At 38.8% G+C, this 13,158-nt stretch overlaps 1 protein-coding gene across 1 annotated transcript; it reads right to left on the reverse strand.

Moving 5' to 3' along the window:
• Positions 1 to 3,560: 3,560 nt before the first annotated feature.
• Positions 3,561 to 12,069, reverse strand: casp2 (caspase 2, apoptosis-related cysteine peptidase). The gene is given in 12 exon segments (XM_072678772.1): positions 3,561 to 6,594; positions 6,675 to 6,784; positions 6,983 to 7,177; positions 7,323 to 7,413; positions 7,883 to 8,011; positions 8,225 to 8,404; positions 8,748 to 8,848; positions 9,135 to 9,207; positions 11,364 to 11,441; positions 11,545 to 11,694; positions 11,916 to 11,957; positions 11,959 to 12,069. Coding segments are annotated over 12 exon segments (1,395 nt in total). The 3' UTR covers positions 3,561 to 6,459.
• Positions 12,070 to 13,158: the final 1,089 nt, after the last annotated feature.

Here is a 13,158-nt window from a genome sequence, read left to right on the forward strand (position 1 = left end):
TAATAAGTATGGGGCTAATAGGTATGGTTTGGCAAAATATGATTAGACGTCATGTAACAAGCCAATTTACAACCCTCTTATATTGCCTGAGAATGATTCTTCTTGATGATGAGGGCCTGTGGAAAAGAACTATAAGCTCTGTTTTTTCACAGGTATGAACACCTGTGAAAATCAATAGTACATTCTTCCAAAATCAAGGGTTTTAAAGAGTTATCCTGCTATTGTTGGAACAACTGTTTCTACTGTCCAGGAAAGGCTTTTTAGTAGAAACAGCACTGCAGTTGGGATTTGATTGCATTCAGTGACAAGAGCGTTAATGAGGATGGCCACCACCTCACCTCATCCCAAACACATCCCAACACATCCCAAAAGTACTGGATGGGGCACCATCAGAGAACACATCCAGAGAACACACAGAGTTCCACTGCACCACAGCTTAATGCTGGGGCTTTATACCCCTCTAGCCCCACATCTGGCATTAGACATGATGCCAATAGGTTGTTTATCTGCTCTGGAGAGTCCTATTCTATTGGCAGTACTTCTCTACAGGGACTAGAAAGGCTGTGTGAGTGCATTTGCACATCTGTGTCAGCAGTGAGTGCTACTTAAAGTAGTTGAATGGGTTCATTATAAACAGTAGGACATATAGCTAGTTTAGCTTAGTTTTAACACTGTACAACACGTTCATTATTAAGTAATTAAGATTAAGATTATTAAGATAATTAGGACAATTAATATTATTATTAAGTCTTCCCGGATAGTGCTGGGAAAAGCCAGTACTTTCCCTTCTGATGGTTTCATTTGGCTAGTATTAGCTTTTAGCCCAGCACGGGTCCTCTTTTGCACCCCTCAGTTTTCGGTTTGTCGCATGCTGACTATGAGATCCCCTTTTGCAGACATCAACACAGGAAACATATTCCCATAGCAGAATCTGTGTAGCTCTCCCAAAGTCACCATTGCATTTCACTAACTTTCACTAGGTTTTACTAGTGGACTGGATTATGTACATTTTGGTGGAGTACATATAGCGAGTCAAGATGGTTACAGGGTTTTGGGGATTTGAGTGTTTATTATCTAAGATAAATTAATTAATAAATGAAATATTTTTAATTAATCAATTATAAATTTAGTTTATTATTCATCAAATGAAATAATTATAATTTTTGATATTCTTGAATATCAAGAATATAAAAAATAAACAATAAACATACAAATATATCCTATAATATAATCATTCAAATACATGTATATAGAGTAGCAAAAAATACACCAAAACACACAGTATAGAAATATAAAAGAATTGATAAAAGCTGGTTACACAGCTGGTGTGTAATGTAGAGATGAGGAATAAATGAAGGAATAAAGAAGCTAAAGACACAGATTGGGTGACTCAGAACAGCAGAGATGAGAACAGAATCAGACAATACGAGTGTGTGTACGTGTCTGCGTGTGTTAAAGTGATGATGCCGGCCCACATGTCTTTTCTTAGCTCCAGTGTGCGGCTAATCGCCTGCCTTTAATGCCAGCGTCCCCCGGCAGCACGCCGGCCCACTGGCCTGTCCGTCCTCACACCCCTCCGCCCCTCCCGCCTGGATTTCTGTTTTGCTTCCTCCCTTTTCCCTCCAGGGCCACACGTTTCTGAGAGGATACTGCCTCCCCATAGGGTGCCCCTGTAACACGATGAGGGTGTGTGTCTGTGTGTGTGAGTGAGGGGAAAGTCTCAGCAACTTTCACCTCATCAGAGAGGTGGAAGCTGAGACTCACTGCTCTCAGTCCAAAGCACACACGCTTTAAATACAGCTTGCACATTAAACCCAATCCAACTACAACTCTGATTAATGATGTGGTAAACAGATGACCTTCCTGCCAACATCGGCTTCTCTACACTCCCACATTAAATAAATCTTAATATGAAACACACTACTGACATCTGTTTCCTGTGGAGGATTTGCCCATTTAGAAAATCCACAAAATGTGAAATTTGACCAGAGGTGTCCAAATTTTTGCATAAAACTGTATACATACATACACTATATGTCCAAATGTTTGTGGACACCCCTTCTAGGAAATGCTGCTTTAACATGCACCCATTGCTGACTCAGATGTGCAAATGCATGGAATAGCATAGATAGGACTCTCTGGAACAGATAAACATAAACCTGTTGGCACCATGCCTAAACCAGGCGAGGGCTATAAAGCCCCCCAAGCACTGAGCTGTGGAGCAGTGGAACTGTGTTCTCTGGAATGATGGTGCTCCATCCAATACTTTTGGAATGAGTTGGGGAGTTGGGGGTGAGGTAGGGTGGTGATCATCTAATGTCCTGACCGCACTAACAGTCTTGTCCCTGCATGCAATCAAATCTTAAATGCACAGCAATCCTTAAAAATCTAGTAAGAAACCTCCAACGAACAGCAGAGACAGTTACTCTGACAAAAGCAGGAAAACTCATTTTTAATACCCTCGATTATGAAAGAAACAATAAATGAACTGGTGTCCCAATGCTTTTTCCATATAACATATATATCCACTCTCCCAAAATATTACATGGAGAAATAATTTAGTACCTGTAAGCTACTGTATAATGGTCTGTCACGATAATTGACCAAGTTATTCACTTATTGTGCAATAATGGACATGACGCACAAATTTTTGCTGACCTTGATATTGCTCATTGTGTTTACTTATCGAGGCCATTAACATAAAGGAGCCGGTACACAAGAGTGGTTTCATTTAATTTATGATATTTAAACATTTTTATAAACAGATTTTACATTTATTAAAAGTTCATTGCTCTTTAAAGGGATATAATTGCATAATTATGCTATTATCATTGTATTACGGCATAAAATTTACAAAATGACAATAATATTGTTTGTCGCAATTATTTCTGAGACAACATATCATACATATTATGGCCTATGTGGGGCTAATGCCTTTGCTGCAACACTAATGAAAACAGAAATTGGTAGAACTGCCTGGGGCTGACAGGACACCGGGCACATCACAATCCAGTCACCCACACACTCATGAAAACATTATGGCAGGCAAATGTAATGTGATCGGGGTGAATCACCATTGCAGCAGTCATTCCATCAGCCACAGTAGGACAGAGAAACCTGAGCAAGGCCACAGAAGGAACCGGAAAAATGCATCACCACGTGGGGGAGAGGTTGCTTAAGCGTCAACAATACAGCGCTTCAACAGGCAGATTAGAACAGCTGTAGTAACAAAAAAAAAAAAAAAAGATTCAAAATGTTCAAAATGATATTTCAACCTGCATTAACACAGCCCTGGAATAGCCAACTGCCCCGGCCATGTAGGTAACTTAGACTTCACCTTAAACACTAGCAACATGACAACCAAACAGAAACACAACACCTCCTCTCGCGCTCTCTCTCGCTCACACACAATCTAAATGTGCTAATTAATGTCCAAGAATCCACAATGGGACAACACAATTACACACCAGCTGACATGCAGGCGAGCTTGCAGACACACATGTGACATCCACAAAGCAAAACCATCATTACACATTTCTTTTTAAACAAGATCCTTTTTATTCTTCATTTTACAAAAATATCACAAATGACTGAAGAACACTATTCCCCCACAGCACCCTTCAGAGCCTGTTAGAACAGATCATGGCAGTGAATAAAGACAATCATTTAAAATGAGCAGTAAATGATACTAAGGAGTTCATTCATTTATCCCAAGTGGGCTGGGATAACCAAGCTGCATATACAACATGTTAAACATTCCTCTGCACTTATCAACTTTCTCCAAATTTGTCAGACCACACAACGCCAGAACCCAGAGGGGAGTTTCAGCCCCTCCGCGTAGTTGGCTGTGAACAGACTGGATCGTCTAATAAAAAGTTTTAGAACAGAATACAAAACACAACACAACTGGTAAGATCAGGAGATCAGATGTGTGTTTAGGGCATTGAGGAATAAATGTGTTTTTTAAAAACAAACAAAAAAATAAACCAACAAAAAACCCAGCACCAAATATCAAACCGAGTAGATTCACTTAGAGAATTAACTCCTACACAGTTCATATATATATTTTATTATTCAGCACAAGAACTCCGTGTGGTTGGGTCCTTTTAGTAGTTAAAATCTTCTGTAATAATTCAACAATTACTGTCGTGTATATAAACATTTAGCATTTGGCACATAACTATATACTAAACTAATAAGTAAAGTATGTGGTAAGTGCAGTTATAGAAGCAGCAGATCCGTACTGCTCGGCAACTGGACTCTCAAAGTATGTTACAACAGATCGTCTTTTAGATCTGATGTTATGGGTTTAAATTTATAATTACATATACATACCAAAAATAACAGTATTGGGTTTTCAAAATTTACTGATATGATTTACTCAAGGTATGAATAGTAAATATATTTTACTTGTTACCCATCACCCGCCTACACAGATCAATACATATTTGCATATTTTCGTCCAGGTTGGCACAATAATCTGTATACAACAATACAACACTTATACATGTGTCTACAAAATACTTACTGTCAGTCAACTACATTTTCAATCATTGTCAAAAAAAAATAATTAAATTATATGCCCCATGTTATGCTGCCATGTTAAAACTGTGTGATAATATTAATTACTATAATGTTATTATAAGCTTTAGCATCAAAAATATACAGTGACTTTGTGACAATGCAAAATGACATGTTAAGGGTGATAAACGTGAAATTAAATGTTGAGGGTGTTGGAGTGTCAGAGGGCTGTGAGGTGTCATAGGTTGTGACCCCTGGAATACTATACATGCCTCAGGGGAAGACAGATAAGCATACTGCATGTTCTGATTTGGTTAAATTCATTTATCAATTCAATTATACCAAACAAACAATGTGCAAATTAAGACATAAATTAAAGCCCTTATGTGGGACTTTGGAAAGTTTTTCAGTTTTATCGTTCATTGTTTGCCTGTATTAAACTGGGCCAGGGAGACCTACAGTTTAAAGCCATTGCTGTACTGACCATAAAACCTATTCAGACTTTTTAGACAGGATGTTATTAATCAGTGACAGGACAGGAAGGCATCAATACAGCATGTGTTTTAAAAATATTTTCAACTTTAACTACAGTAAATTAATGCAGTGAGTAAGAAAGGTTTTGAGTTCTACTTGTAGGCCACTACTGCCTCCTAGAGGAGAACTACGGCAGATGTAAGAAGACTTAAAAAAAAAAAGATTAAGTGACAACTTTTCATCTTTAAAATGGTCCTCTTTTGAAGTTTTTACACCTTAACTAATTCTAAGGTTTAAGAATCTTCAATATACATTTTTGTTCCAATACTAAGGCAGGCATTTGTACAGTCAATATTGCAGACACTGCACAGCTCAGCATTTTGAACAGTGAAGTATGAAATGAGACAAAACATTAAATATCGCAGAAAGGCATTTCATGCTGAGCAAAAAGAATTAAAAATAAACTGATATAAAGTAAGATTAAAAAAAAAAACTGTACACAAATTCATAACATGAGTTCCTACAAAAGTGACAAAAATAGATCTCTGTGGAAAAAAAGCATTGGAATTCATAAAACTGTGACTTTTGAAAAAGACAAGCCCAGGTAACAAAAGACACCAAGACACCTTTAAAAATACCTGTTATTTTAACCACCTGCATACTGACTTGAGTTAAAGAGTATTTATCGCTGCTGTCCAATGAAGAACATGTATCTTCATTTCTGTCCGTTTTTAGTTTTCACTTTGGTCTAAACCCTGCAGCTGCTCTGTACACCATGCAAATAATTCTGGATGAATGGACCAATAGAAATGCTCTAAATGTCTTGGAATAAACTCTTATTTTACATTGACTTCCGTTCAAAGTTCAGAACATTTTTGCCTTCTACTGTAAAATCACCATTATGGAGATACATGTTTTCATTATATTCATTACATTATTGTTTTATAATAATGATCATATATTTCATTATATATTTTTTATATATATATTGCATACACTGCCACACAAAGATCTTGTATATGCAACTGTATAGAAGGAAGGAAAAACTTTTAAATGGACATCAGTGTCAAAAGATTTCACTTCTATAGGCCCATTCATTATGTAATTTATAATGAAATCACACAATGTTAAAGACAGCTGCCAGATTCAAACTGTGTCAAAAAGCTAAAAACTGAGATACACGTTTTTGCGTGACAGCGACAATATTTACTCACATACTTAAACGAGCAGGTTTCTGGATTCATAAATTTATATAAATGTGTGTAAAAACACACCATGCTTGGTTCTTGTGTAATTAATGTGTTATGAAGTGGAAACGGAAACCATATATATTCCTATAATTGGCCCAACTGTTAGAAGAACACAGCAAAACTGAATTGTGTCGATGCAAAAATCATTTCTCAAAGCTCATGGATTTGGAATGTTTGTGTATGACAGTTCTTTTATGTCACTGCAGGTGTGTGCTTAGCTGTTTGGGCAGTACTTGGGAAAGAGGTAGAAGTCTTTGCAGAGGGAGCTGGTGAATTCAGACATCTCTTTACAGCGATGGTGAGCAGAACCTGGAGCATAACCTTCTCGCTCTTTGATTCGTCCATTCACCTAGTGAAGAAAAATATTAGCACTGTTACATAAAAAAATAAGTGTCCATTGTGTCTAAAAGCTCTGCCTGTGTTTATTACCTGGACCAGTATATCTGATAAGTGTGTGTCTCTGGCTCTCTGTCTCAGGCCTGTGTTGAGTTCCTGAATAAACCAGGAGCCTTTCTTTGTGTTCCTCATTGCAGCAGTGCCTGAGTTCAAATACATACACCACACATATTACACAAAGACAAAAATGCATGCAGATAAAGTTCCTGTTTAAAACACCAGCACTCATTGGACAGGATAATTATGAGACTTATTAATTTACAAAACTGCAGATGTTTCTATATATACACAAATGTATCCTATAAACTTCCACAAAGACACAAGTGGATACACACTGAAACCTTTGAGAGTAGCAAAGCCGCAGATCATGTCAGATCTCTGGGGCAGTTTCACTCGCAGCCTCTCACGCTCTCGGTCGTCCCCTGCTTCGCTCTGCCTTTCACTCTTCTCCTCTCTCCCTGCATCCCTTTGCTCACAACCTATGGACTCCTTCCGATCATCACCGTCTAATTGGTCCACACCACTGTCCATCTCCTCTAAAAGAAGAAGCAATGAGGGTAAGAAGGTTTCATCCTCTGTCTAAGAAAAAGCATTTTAATTAAACGCTTAATGTTAAAATAGCTTGTTTTGTCAGAATGCAAAAAGTTACAGATGGACACTGTCCACAGTATGTGCACCAACCTCCTCTACAGGCCTGAATGAAGAACATTTTTGGCTTGTTTTGAAGCAGGGGGCAGCGGGCGTTATCAAACCTTTCAAACACCCAGTCCAGCTGTGAGAAAGGGAGAGAGACAGACGTTTTAGTGTGTGGCAATTAAAATAAACTACAGTGAATAAACACACATTCTATATAAAGAAACACAGGACATGGTATTTTCATATTGGTAAAATTGAATATCCATTAATCCATCTTCTTATCCACTTCTTCCGTTAAAACGAGCATGTAATCTGATATGAGGGCTAAGATGTATGTGTGAGAGTCAGTATGATACGATGTATAACAGTGTACTTCGTATTTATGGTGTGGATGATAGCGTACAAGGTACTGCTTATAGCGTACTGCTATATTTTGCAGAATTTAAATTTAAGAGGGTACAGTGTGTATAATAAATGTTCTGTATTTCTGTAGGCACCCACTTTGTTTAACCCACTTTAACTTGTGAGTGTGAAGCAACATTTAACAAATTTTGAAATATGCACACAGTAATAAATGAGGACGTGAAGGCAGAAAGAGGGGTAACCTCCAGAAGCTGGCCATCAGTTCCGTAGATGGAGCCCTCCACTCCATGAGACAGCAAACAAACAGCACTACAGTCGCACACTGCATGCTCTGGCTGCCGTGCAAACTGCTCTATACAGTCCCGCATGGCCTGTGAGAGAGATTAATACAACACTAATGCAACAAAGTGATTCTCTCATTCCTCACATTCACCAACAAATACAGTTCCCACTATAATAATGTAATCAGTAATAATGAACAATTACAACACTACCTACAAGAACAAGTAAATGTGTGGTCAAAAATAAAATGTAATGTAATTTTTTTTTTTATTCCAAAAACTCTTGAGGACTAGGAGAGGCACCTGGACAGTGAGGTCTTTTTGTAGGCTGACTGTGAAGTCCAGCTCGGTAAACAGTCTCCTCAGCACCTCTTCATCTACCTCTCCACCTCTCCTTGTGTCCAGTTCTGACAATTCCGGCTCAAATCGCACGTTACTCACGACTAATGCAAGACCCCGCGGACTAGAGCTCATCTGATAGGCCTGAGGGGACAGAAGGAGTGTTTGAGATGGCAGAAGACTGAATATTGGCTGATAATTGATGAGTACATTGTTTGTAGGGATTGGTGATGTGGTAAAACATATTTAATATACATTATAGAAAAGTGTATCACAACTAAATGTATCACAATACAATTAAACGTTGTTATTGTTCACCCCTAATTGTTGATATTTTACAGTTACTGCAATGTGGGGAATGTAGAATCCATGAATGTGTGTACACAAAAAATCAAGTTTGAGTGTGTGGTCAGCACTCCTATTACAAGATACTTCTTAAATATGGGCTCAGGGGTGTGTGTGTGGGGGTGGGGGAAGGGGGGTGTACCTGTGCACTGTGGGACAGGTAAAATTCAGATGTGCAGGGCAGTACAGCAGTTGTCACAGGACTGTCTGCATCCAAACACATCTCCATGTGACTTTGTGACTCTGAAAACCCATGGAGATAGAGAAAGTATGACAGTTACTTTGGTCACTATTAAGAGGGCATTCTATCTACTAATAAATCATTCATCTGCTTACAGAAAGGAAAGCAAGTGTGGGCAAGTGTTACATAATTAAAATCAATGAACCACAGCTAAACAGGACAGGTGTAATAGCTTACTGTAGTGTTCATGTTGTCATAACCATTGTATAAAAAATAATAATATAATTGACAGCCTCTTTAAAGACTAGAATGCAGACCCCCACATCTCTCATACAAACACACACTCACCATGAGTGCGAGCTCTTTTGGTAGGTACTGCACACTCCTGGGTTGGGAGTGGAAGTGTGGGATCTGGAAATCTCTGCAAAAACAAAAAAGGGACAAGCAAAATGAAGTAACTCCAATAGAATGCAGGTCTAATGTTCAACTGATTACACACATAACAAACATTACGTAAATTATTCTCTGTCTCTACATGTCTGAAAAAAAAAAAAAGAAAAAAAAAAAAAGGAAACCTCTTTTAGTGACTCATTCAAGATCACTACGAAGACCTGCCTGTAGCTTGGGCGTGGTACCACAAGTGTACTACACTTGTATAAGTGTTCTTTTGTCCCACTCTCTTCGCATGCCAACTCTACAACAACTCTAATCTTCGAGGACTTCATGTGTTTACGTGTACATAAGTATCAAGTATTTCAGAGTATGGTCGCAAGACCAAATCAGCTCCTTTGTGTAGTTAACTGACTTTACAGATCCTAGATCAGCACTCAAAAGTCATGGTTACTAATTAGCCAAGAAACTAGAGAGGAACAAACATTATCTGTGTTATAATCATTTCTCAAGGACATAAAACAGGCAGCAAAAAATAAATAAAAATAAATTTCAACAGCTTCCATGACCACCTGAATGACTGCACAAACAAAGCACTGAAATATTTAGGTTGTACTGTTAGGAGTGGAGTGTAAGGTGTTACCTGACCCGAATTATCTGACCTAAATCTATGGATACGTTTACATTACAAGCCTCATTATTCAATTCAAATTTTCACAATCGTAAATATAAGCGGCCTAAATCTGTCTATAATGTTAATGAAACTGCACGGCACTCATGCACACATTGTGTTTAAAATTCCTCTCCTCCATTGTTGCTTTGCTGCTCTGTCAGTGCTGGCTGATGAGGACAGCACTAAGCGCATGAGTACAGACAAAAAGATTTTCCAAAAATTTGGCCTTCACAGGGGGTGGCTGTGTGTTGTCGTCATGCTAAACGGGTGAGCTGTCTACACTGGCTCTTTAAATGGGGAGTACTGAAACAATGGTGAACTTATTCTACTGCAGTGTTTCACAGTTGTAGGAGTTTTAATTTTGGTGTTTCTGACAAGGATCACAACCTGACTGTTTCTCCCACCACAGTTCTATTGCTATTTGATGAAAAGACTCCATTTAGCAGCTACTTTCGTTTATCACACACCTTTCACTTCCCATTTCCTTAAGCAGGTTCCTTAACTGTTCCTCAACTCTGTTCCTCCTTAAATTTTACAGATTTGGGTTGGTTTATAGGGTGTCTATAACCCTCACCTCCTGATCTCTCCTGTTCTTAGCAGGTGTGTTATGCTGTCTCTGTGGGTGTGCTCTGCAACCACATATGTGCAACACTCTTGTGATTCCAACTCTTGTCTTTGGCATTGCTGACTAACTGGTGTGAACTGATGTGAAGTTTGTTACAGCGGGAGCCTTTTCCTCACCTCTTGGTCTCTGAACCGAAAGAGAAGGCTGCTGTTCTGTCTCTTTAAAAGACATGTATAAGCTGTTGAATGCCCGGGGACCTCGGCTCCAATTAGGGGACAACAGTCATGAGCCCACTGAAATTGTTATTGCACTAAGAGGCCGTATTTAGTAGCTACTTCTGCTCCCCTATTACTTCCCAGTTCTTTAACATGGTTCCTTAACTGTCTCTGTCCCTCCAAACAACAAATGACTGAGTCAGTCTCACATGAAACCAAATAAATATTTTGTGACTGGGAATTTAGCTTCACATCTACAGAACTTATCCATACTTCTCATCCTAAGTACATACAGAGTGCATTCCATCACTGTATTACTCTCAGAAAGGACATACAGCACATTTAATAATTCATAAAACATTTACAGATATAAATTGTACCTGTATACCACTCCTGTTCGCGGAAAGGCCTTCCTTGTTTCTGTCCTGGTTTCTTATACTAGGTGCATCACTGACTGCGATATTGACCAGGGATACGGCTCCATTACCATCTCCCTCGCTTTCCCTGTCCCTCTCTATCTGAACATTTTGCATATAAAGTAACAATGTTTTTTTTCAGCAGAAATTATTAATAGATAAAAGAAAGTACAGATGCATATAAAAGATACTAAAATGTAAATATAATGACTTTAATAAGGATGAGCATTTAGAAAATAATTATTAGAAGGCTTCCTCCTGCTCGGTCATTAGATTTGTGTTGGGTTTACAGGTTTATAGGGTGTCTATAACCCTCACCTTCTGGTCTCTCCTGTTCTTAGCAGGTGTGTTGTCCTGTGCAAATGAGATTTCTCCCTCACTCTCTGTGGGTGTGCTCTGCAACCACATATGTGCAACACTCTTGTTACACCAACTCTTGCCTCATTGCCAAGTCTGTAAACCGGCGTGAAGTTTGTTACAGTGGGTGCCATTTCCTCACCTCTCGGTCTCTGAACCTAACGAGCACGCTGTAGAGGTGCTGCTGCTCTGTCTCTTTAAGAGCCGTGCAGAAGCTGTGGAAGGCCCGGGGGCCTCGCTTAGGCAGCAGTGACAGCAAACGCCAGCTTCGTTTATGGGACGTTGGCTCTGCCTGCAGGATTCAAGACATGACAAGGTCAAACACTATTACTACAGTCCGGTCAAGAGATATACTATCCTGGCAAATTATGGACTGCCCTGAAAAAAGCCAACCGTACAACAATCCAGTTCAATATCAACAAGTGACACTGTTTGTGAGTGAGAAGTAACTAACGTTCCTACCCAACAGTCCCTAACACAATGCGACAGACTCAACACTGATAGTTACATTACCAGAATGCCTTCAGCCATGCCCTCTGTGAGAACATCCTCTGCCCTGCAAAAACTGGATAAGCAGTTCATCCACCACCATTTCTCTACAAAGTGCCACAGAGTTCTTCTTCAGTGCCAGCTTATCTCGCTCCTTCATGCCACATTCCCCAAGCATGGTTGCTGCTGTAGAGGTGTGCATATTTTGATGTATGTGTATGAAAGAGAGAAAAAAGGACAACTGTGTTAGACTGCAACAGGAGTGGAAGTAACTGGCATGACAACTAAAAAACAGCCCCAATTCCTTAATTTATACATTGCATATACTGCTTATAGCAAGAAACATTAAATTAACTGTAAATGAATGTATTTAGGGGCACCAAGTTACATGGAGAAAAGAAAATTCTTATTATTATTACTGTTATTTTTATATGTTTTTAATGTATACAGTATTGATGTATTAAAAGAAAACAAACCAATGTGAGTGAACCTTTTGGAATGACCTAGATGTCTTATTTTACACATAGTCTGCATTCTGTTAAGATAACTTAAAGAACCCAAGGCTAACAGCAAAACCTACAGAATACATACAGGAGGAAAAAAAAAAAAAACTTCATGTGTCCACTATTAGAAATACTCTAAACAAGAATGGTGTTCATTGGAGGACACAAAGCCATTGTAGTTTTAAAAAAAAAACAAAAAAAAAAAAAACAAACTATGTGGTACATCATAACTTTACCCAAGTGCACTTGGATATATTCCACAGTGCTTCTGGGAAAATGCTCTATAGGCAAATGCACTTTTTAGCACAAACGAACAATGCTGTGTTTGGAGGACAAAGAACACTGCACACCAACACTACAACCTCCTTCTAGCTGTAAAGCACTGTGGAGGGAGAATCATGGTTTGAGTCTTTTTTGCTGTCTTTGGGCCTGGATGCCTTACAGTCACTGAGGGAACAATGCATTCAAAGCAAGTATCAACATTCTCATTTTACCAGAGAATGTAAGGGCAGCAGTCCAAAACCTCAAGCTAAAGAGATGCTGTGTGATGCTCCAAGACAATGACCCAAAGCAAATTAGTACACCAACGGGAAGTCTTGTCCCTAACCATACCAAAATGCTGTGCCATGATCTGAAGAGGGCTGTGCATGCAAAGTCAGTTTTTTCTGGGATGCCAAATTAAAGCCCATGTGCAGGGAAGAGTCTAAAAATCCTCCTCAACATTGTGTAATTCTTATTTGCAGCTACAGGAAAACATGTATGAA

Source organism: Salminus brasiliensis, chromosome 5, assembly GCF_030463535.1.
Source record: "Salminus brasiliensis chromosome 5, fSalBra1.hap2, whole genome shotgun sequence".
Taxonomy (NCBI): Eukaryota; Metazoa; Chordata; class Actinopteri; order Characiformes; family Bryconidae; genus Salminus; species Salminus brasiliensis.